Genomic DNA, 7,786 nt, shown 5'->3' with positions numbered 1-7,786 from the left:
ACCATCCATTTATCCATTGCAGTAACTCGACCTTAATGCCATCTCGCTCCAATTTGTACAACAGTCTTCCATCTGCAACAGTATCAAAAGCTTTCCTGAAATCCAAATATATGAGATCAAAATTATTTTTTGCATCCATTTCCTTTGTGACCACATCGTAGTATCCAATCAAATTGGTCAGAAAAGACCTCCCTTTAACAAACCCATGCTGTGCCTTAACTATTACTGCAGTTGTCCAGATGATCCTGCAATGCTTCTTTAACCAGCTATTCTATTATTTTCCCCGAACACAAGTTAAACTAACAGGTCTTAGTTACCTGTGTCTTCCTTCGATCCTCCTTTGTGGATTGGGGTCACATTTGTACACCTCCAGTCCATGGGGACCTCCCTTGAGTCCAAGGAAGCTCTCATAATTATGGCCAAGATTTGCTTACTTCCCTTGTTTCCCCCTTTAATATAATTGGATAGATTCCATTCACTCGAGGTGCCTTTTTTATGTTTAATTCCAACAATTTCTCCTTAACTTTCTCTCCGTTATTACAAAATCATTTAGCTCCCAATTACAATTTAGTAAACTTCTGTCTTCCCCTTCCTTACAGAATTCCTCATGTGTGAAAATAGATGCAAAATACTCAGTTTATCAGCTACCTGAGTAGGATCATAAACAGTTACAACATTCTGAAATAAATAACATTCTATATTATAAATTTTACAGTGCTTAGAGTATTACTGATTAAAAAAATAGTATTGGGAAATTTCATACGGATTAAGTACAATTTGATGTTTTACAATAGCCATTAAAAATATAATCAGTTTAAAAATTATTTCACACTGTATATTATCATATTGTAAATCATTTAAAATCGATTATTATTAATACAGGAAGATAATTTCATAGGTGATTGTTTTTATTAATATTCATGAACACTACCATACCTTTTTTTTCTGCAATAGTTCTTGATATAATTTTATTTGGGATAACTGAAACTGCTTTCAAGCAGTTTTCATTATGATGTGATTCTGATAAAATACTGATATATTAAAATTGCCTTTTCTTTCCTTTCATCAGGGAGAGAACAGTAAAGGTCATGTTGTAGTACAATTTTAGTAGTATGCAGCAGTAATAATACTGACTTGAAACAAAACTTATAGGTGGTAGATGACTTTCATCAACCGGTGAAATACCACCACCACTTTGCTTATTGGAGTCTTGAAGTGGTGAAACCCATGTTTAGTCTCTAGAGTAAAGTTTCCGGCATCCCCCTCCCCCCATACTTCTCCTTCAACCCATGCACGGTACTAAGTACTATAGGTCTTGATACCTTTCGTGTTTGGGGTTTTCATAAAAAAAAATAAAAAGTTGAACCATCGATATCAAGTGGACCAATTCTAGAGTTTACATAAGTAAAGAACTCTTTGCTGTTTCTCTTTGCATCCTTTACCAAGGATTTCTCACAATCAGCCTTCACTTGCCTAACCTCCTTTTTGACTTGGTTACAGACTTGGTTATATCTATCGTAGGCTTCTGTGTCTCTTGATAATTTATATGTATCCCATGCATTTTTTCTTTTCTGCCACGAGTCTCATTAGTTCTTCTGACATCCATTTAGGCCTGAACCTTGAACAATATTTCTTAATAGGTATGAAACTTTTAGTAGCATCCATGATTAATTCCTTGAATGCTTCCCAATTTGAATTTGCTGTTGGTAACATCATCAGTTGGTCCCACTGTATAGAATTTAAATACTGTCTCAGTTCATCGTAGTCACCTTTACGAAAGGAATAACCCTTTCCTTTACCCCTAATGGTAGTTACCTCTTTGAGTAAATCCCACTTCAGCACACTGTGATCACTGCCACCTAGTGGTTCATTTATCTGCAGGTTCTTAATGCATGAAGAATCACTACTGATAATCAGATCAAGAGTATTGCTCCCTCTAGTTGCCTCCCGAACATGCTGATGTAGAAAACAATCATCCAATAAATCTACAAAATCCTTGCTAATGTGTGAGTGACCAACCCACAAATTCTAGTCAATATCTGGGAAATTAAAATCCCCCATTATAAGAGTCTCTGATTTACTGGCCCACTCTATTTCCCTGTACAATTTCTTATTATACTCATCAGAGTCATTAGGCCTATAGCACACTCCTACTCTCAATTTTGATCTCCCAATGCTTATGTCACACCAAACTGACTTGACACTGCACTGTCCAGCGATGTCGACTGGCTTCACTTCCTTGGATTTTATGTATTTCTTAACTAACAGCCTAACCCCTCCTCCCTTCCTACTCTGTGTGTCCTTCCTGTACACATTGTGCTCCCCAAATTCAAATTTTGCACCGCTTACATCTGTGTGACACCACGTCTCTGCTAACCCAACAATATATGTCTTTAATGTCTTGACTAGTACTTCAAGCTCATCAAATTTATTTACTACAGTGGTGTATACTCCTAGCATTGGTGTAGATGCAAGTATACATGCACCTATTCTTATTCTTACTTACCCTAACACAGTCCGTGTATTTATTTATTTTGTTCCGAGATGAATCGCAGCAGCTCTTGACGTCCCCAACAACTTGCTGTCTAGGCTGTTTCTGATTACAATAGAAGCAATGCAAGATTCGCTTTCGCCTCTGACTGCGGCTACTGTTAATCTTTTAGTCTGCGAATCCCCCCCCCCAAACTAGCAGATTTCCGACCCATCTAACACTGCCTCGATAGCATCAGCAAATGTTCTTGCACCCTTTCTATTTAAATGTACCCATCCCTATAGAAGCAGTCTCCTCCAGTCAACAAGCACAGACCAGGCTGAAAAAAATTCTACCCCTTGAGCCTTGCACAATCTCTTCAGAGCCGAATTGATCGACAAGGCTCTCATCATATTCTTCCTCCCTCCTAATCGTGTCTTGGCCGAATTGCAGACACTTTCACATTCAACCCTAACTCGAGACTTGTTTTTAACATTGACCTGTACTTGTTGAGTAAATCTGCAGATCGCTTACTCTTAAGGTCATTAGTGACAACGTGTACAACCATATCATCTTTTGTGCCCTTAAAAATGATATCTGCTCTACTACGTCATCATCTGGATTGTTCTGAAGTCAGTTGGATGAATCCACAGATGTTTCATCCTGTTACCAGCTTCTTGTCTTAGTTTGGTATGTGAAGGGTGATTCCATCATGGAAGAATTCTTATTCTGAAATTCTCTCGAAAGAAATACGAGAGCTGTGAACGTGATGGAAATAGTATCAGAGTTCTATGACCATGACGGATTGAAGTCACAATCTATGTGAAGCGTTCACCGATGGGGCTCCAGCAATGCTAGGAGCAAAAAGTGGCTTCCAAACACTTTTTAGAGATCGATCTCCAGGCGTCATTGGTGTTCACTGTCTGATTCATCGGCAAGCTTTTGCTTCAACAAACCTTCCATCTCATCTTCAGGACGTTCTTGAACAAGTCATCAAAATTGTGAACTAAGTGAAAAGCAGTGCTTTGAATTCCTGACTCTTCAAGCAATTGTGCACAGAAATGGATTCAGAGCATAAGAACCTGCTCTACAACTGCAAGGTGCATTGGCTATCAAAAGGTAATGTTGTGGCACGAGTGTTTGAACTCCAGAAAAAGTGGCCGAGTTTCCTACCGATGCAAGAAAACATAAACTCATAAACTTGAAGTTTACTTCCATTAAAAGCTATGGCTCTTTTGCTGCGCATACCTTGTGGATATTTTTGATCAAATGAACAGACTGAATCTAAAGTTGCAAAGAAAGGGAACAACTATCATTCAGTTCACTGACACTCAGTGCATTTATACAGAAGCTTGAAAACTGGAAACGAAAGGCTGAAGAAGGGAACTTTTCCATGTTCAAATCTCTTTCAGCAGTCACTATTAATGATCCTTTGGATCCGGACGTTGAAAAGGATGTTGCGACACACCTCAGCTGTCTCAGAGAAGAATTTCTGCAGTGCTTTACAGAAATTGGGAGAGAAGGACTGGCGCTCATGAGGAATCCTTTTCTTGCTAAAGTCAGTGACGTCCAGGATGAACTGATTGAACTTCAAAATGATTGTGGATGCAGAGATGTCTTTGAAGATTCCTCTATATATGAGTTTTGGCCAAAAATGATTGGAAGGCACCCCAACTTCGCAAAGGAATGCTTTCGGAAACTCTTGCCCTTTGCAGCGACTTATCTTTGTGAATCAATCTTCTCAACATTGGTGCAGCTCAAGACAAATTCTTGGAACCGCCTTGAATGTGAGGCAGATCTTAGATGTGCGCTTTCTACAACAGAACCTAGGATTGGGAAACTGGTGCAGAAAATTCAGGAGAACATCTTTGATTAAAGTAGCTTCAGCTTAAAGCGGTTTGAGTTTTTTTTTTCATTCGGCAGATGCCTGCAATGTTTTGTATACACATATAAATTATTAATTTCAACTATCCAGCTAGAGGACACGGGTCACATGATAATAATGAATAAATAAATATTGCCATACTATTTACAATCCGTGTACAGCGTACTCAAATGAATTGATACAATACAAATGAGCAACATTGTTCCATTAAATACTTTTAAATTGAACTAACTTCTGGTTGTTTCTGGAATTTCTTTGGTTTCAAAAAAATGCTCAGCTGTGATCCCCACTAAGCCATGACATTCAGGCGAAAAGCCAATTGGGCCACACGGCGCAAAAAGTAGGGAAACACTGGTCGTGGCTTTCTGAAACAGGGGTGTGAGCGAAGGAGCACTTTTGACTCCATACTTCAGAGTTCCTCGTGCACGCACGCGTGACCACGAAGTATTGTGGGTGGTTGTCCTCGCGAGCATCCGAGAAATTCCCCGAAGTCAAATCTCCGCGGCGAGGCAATTCGGGTTTATTCTGTGAGAGGACGAACGCCCATTCACTCCCTCCAATGTCCCTGAGGGTGGAGCGAAAGTTACTCCTCGGAAAGTAGAGTGTAGAGTGTGTTTAGTGTCAAACGGCACCAGGGGTTTCCCCCCATCTCCGCGTGCTATACATTGTGGGTGTGAAACAGAACACTGTCAATGGCAGAGGTTTAAAATCTTGTACGTGTGTAGTGTCGTGTACCGTTGTTTCTCTGGTCATTTAGCCGCTGGGGCCCCTAATGGGACCCAACGTTGTCCACACTCTGCCTCGTGGAGGCAGACCAGGTACACCAGTATTATAGTTATTTACTCTGGCAGGTCCTGCCACCTAATTTCCTGAGATTTCAGTGGCAAGGACCTTAAAAAAAAAAAAAATAAAATAAAATAAAATAAATAAAAAAAAATAATAATAAAAATAAAAAAAATAATAATAATAAAACAAAACGTTATAGTTATGGGTCAGCCATAAGAAGTACTATTTATGCAAATAAATGTTAAGTTTTTGGGTGTAGGGCTCATGCAATTTAACAATGGTTCAGACATTAGTAATTATAATTAAGAGAGAGAGAGAGAGAGAGAGGGGTGGGGAGACTGAAGACTGGGGAGAAAAGACAGAAATAAGGGGTCCATAGAGAAGATGACCCCCAAATCAGTGGAGCAGGCCCATGCCCCACCAGAGGGAAGGAGGGGCGGCGAGGGGAGGAGGAGACCAGAAGTCACCTCCCCCTCCCGCCCGGGGAGTGAAGGCAAAGGGCCACGCAAGGGAGCGTGGCTTAAAAACAAAATTCTATAGAGTCCCAAAGGAAGATCTTGTATCTGGGTGAGAGCCAGTTTCGTTGAGTCCAAGGATGGTTAGTTTAGTCGTGGTGCCTGTTCTTGATCCCTGTAGATAGCAATAAGTGTCCTCCTTCGGGTGGACAGTCCCTGGGCGAATTTTGTCAACTCCTTATACTCCTCTTGCGAGTCCAACAGGTTTGATTCCCTGTTGCGAGGGAAGTAAGTCAGCTTTGTCATCAGGAGGCAGCGGAGATCCTCATAATTTTCACAGTTGTACATTATGTGAGACCATGTCTCCACTTCCCCACAGACACAGCGGGGATCGTTTACTAATTTAAAACTGTTTAGTTTGGCATTCAGGGCCCCATGACCTGTTAAAAGATACGTAGTGTACAGTCCAGGGTGAAACCATGATGGTGCTTTTGGGTATAATCTTCCGACATCAGGCAGAAATTTCCTCATTATTTCCCCTTTTGTGGATTCTGACCACCTATCCTGCCAGACCTGCTGTAGGTGGGTGGCGAGTTTTGTTTTCTCTCTTTTTAGGTTTCCTGTAGGGTCAATGGAGTGGCCCAGGAAGGTGCAGGGAAGCCATTTTGCGAGATGCTGCACCATGGCACAGGCACCCACCGGTATTGCACTATCTCCGGTGGGTGTGGGATTTGTGCCCATGGCACTAAAGGTAATAGTAGACCCAGGCTTGGCTGCTTGTGCCTGGGGGCAGGCAGCGGTTGCCTGGGTGTTGGCTGCTCCCTGGTGGCAGGGTGGACATACACAAGCGATTAAAAGCTTGCTGAGTTTCTGCACCACCACAGACGTGCAAGGTGGAGATGGGCTAAGGCCTAGGAGCCACCCTTGATACAGGTAAAACACACACACACACACACACACACACACACACACACACACACACACACACACACACACACACACACACACACACACACACACACACACACACACACACACACACGTGTTCATATAATATAGTATATATACAGGGTGTTTCAGTTAAACGTTTCAGAACTTCTAAGAGGGGTAGGGTACATCCTGACAACTCGAAATCATATAGCAATGTGGGGTCGGAAATGCTTTCCTGAAGCGGTGTTGTACACAGAAGTCGTCGTGCAGCACAGATTCGATTTTCGGTCAATGAATGGGCCGGTATTATGGGAGATCACCTCATCGGACCTTACCTGTTACCGTGTCGTCTAACCGGACCTATCTACTTGATCTTTCTGCAGCAAGTATTGCCACAACTTTTGAGAGATTTCTGCATCGACGCAACAGACAATGTGGTTCCAACACGATGGAGCCCCTGCCCATTATAGCGGAGATGTTCGTAACTACCTGGATGTCACATTTGGTCAACAGTGGATCGGACGTGGTGGTCCCGTGCGTTGGCCTGCTCGGTCACCCGACCTATCATGTCTTGATTTTTATTTCTGGGGTCATATGAAATCGCTAGTTTATGACACCCCTGTTGACAATGCTGAGGAGCTGGTTCCAAGAATCGCAGTAGCTGCCGAAGAAATTCGAAATTCGCCTGGAGTATTCCAGAATGTTCGGATGTCCATGCGTCGGAGATGTGAGGCGTGCATTGTAGCCCGTGGAAGAAACTTCGAACACTTACTTTAATCCATGTACCTTTTGCTTCTTTTCATGTATTATTAAAACGATTTCTCACTTACGGTCTCTTTTCTTTCTTTGGTGCTTCTGTGTACAACACCGCTTCAGGAAAGCATTTCCGACCCCACATTGCTATATGATTTCGAGTTGTCAGGATGTACCCTACCCCTCTTAGAAGTTCTGAAACGTTTAACTGAAACAACCTGTATAGGTATAATGAGAATGATAATGCTAATGTATATAAAATTGTATATATATCTTCTCTGTAAGTTCTTGTATATAAAATGTAAAGAGTTGTGTGTACAAATAAATGAAATGAAAAAATGCACCAGGGCACAACGCACCACCTCGAGATCAAGGGGGAGTGCTCCCGCCAGAACCTGCAGAGCATGTGTACTCACAGTGCAGCAGGCCCGTGTAATAGAGAGGAGTATTGTCCGTTGGATGGAATCGAGTGTCCTTCTGTTAACTGCAGTAGTTGCTTTCTGGAAC

At 41.8% G+C, this 7,786-nt stretch overlaps 1 protein-coding gene across 1 annotated transcript; it reads left to right on the top strand.

Moving 5' to 3' along the window:
• Positions 1–3,863: 3,863 nt before the first annotated feature.
• Positions 3,864–4,346, top strand: LOC150085118 (zinc finger BED domain-containing protein 5-like). The gene has a single exon (XM_090373836.1). The coding sequence runs from the start codon at positions 3,864–3,866 to the stop codon at positions 4,344–4,346; it is 483 nt and encodes a 160-aa protein (XP_090229962.1).
• Positions 4,347–7,786: the final 3,440 nt, after the last annotated feature.

Source organism: Mastigoproctus giganteus, chromosome 5, assembly GCF_048544385.1.
Source record: "Mastigoproctus giganteus isolate SK-2022 chromosome 5, ASM4854438v1, whole genome shotgun sequence".
Taxonomy (NCBI): domain Eukaryota; kingdom Metazoa; phylum Arthropoda; class Arachnida; order Uropygi; family Thelyphonidae; genus Mastigoproctus; species Mastigoproctus giganteus.
This window is presented reverse-complemented; position numbering and strand designations above follow the sequence as displayed.

What these genes read in the sequence shown, in the direction of transcription:
- LOC150085118 (XM_090373836.1), top strand. Translation starts at nt 3,864, where the DNA reads ATGTTCAAATCTCTTTCAGCAGTCACTATTAATGATCCTTTGGATCCG.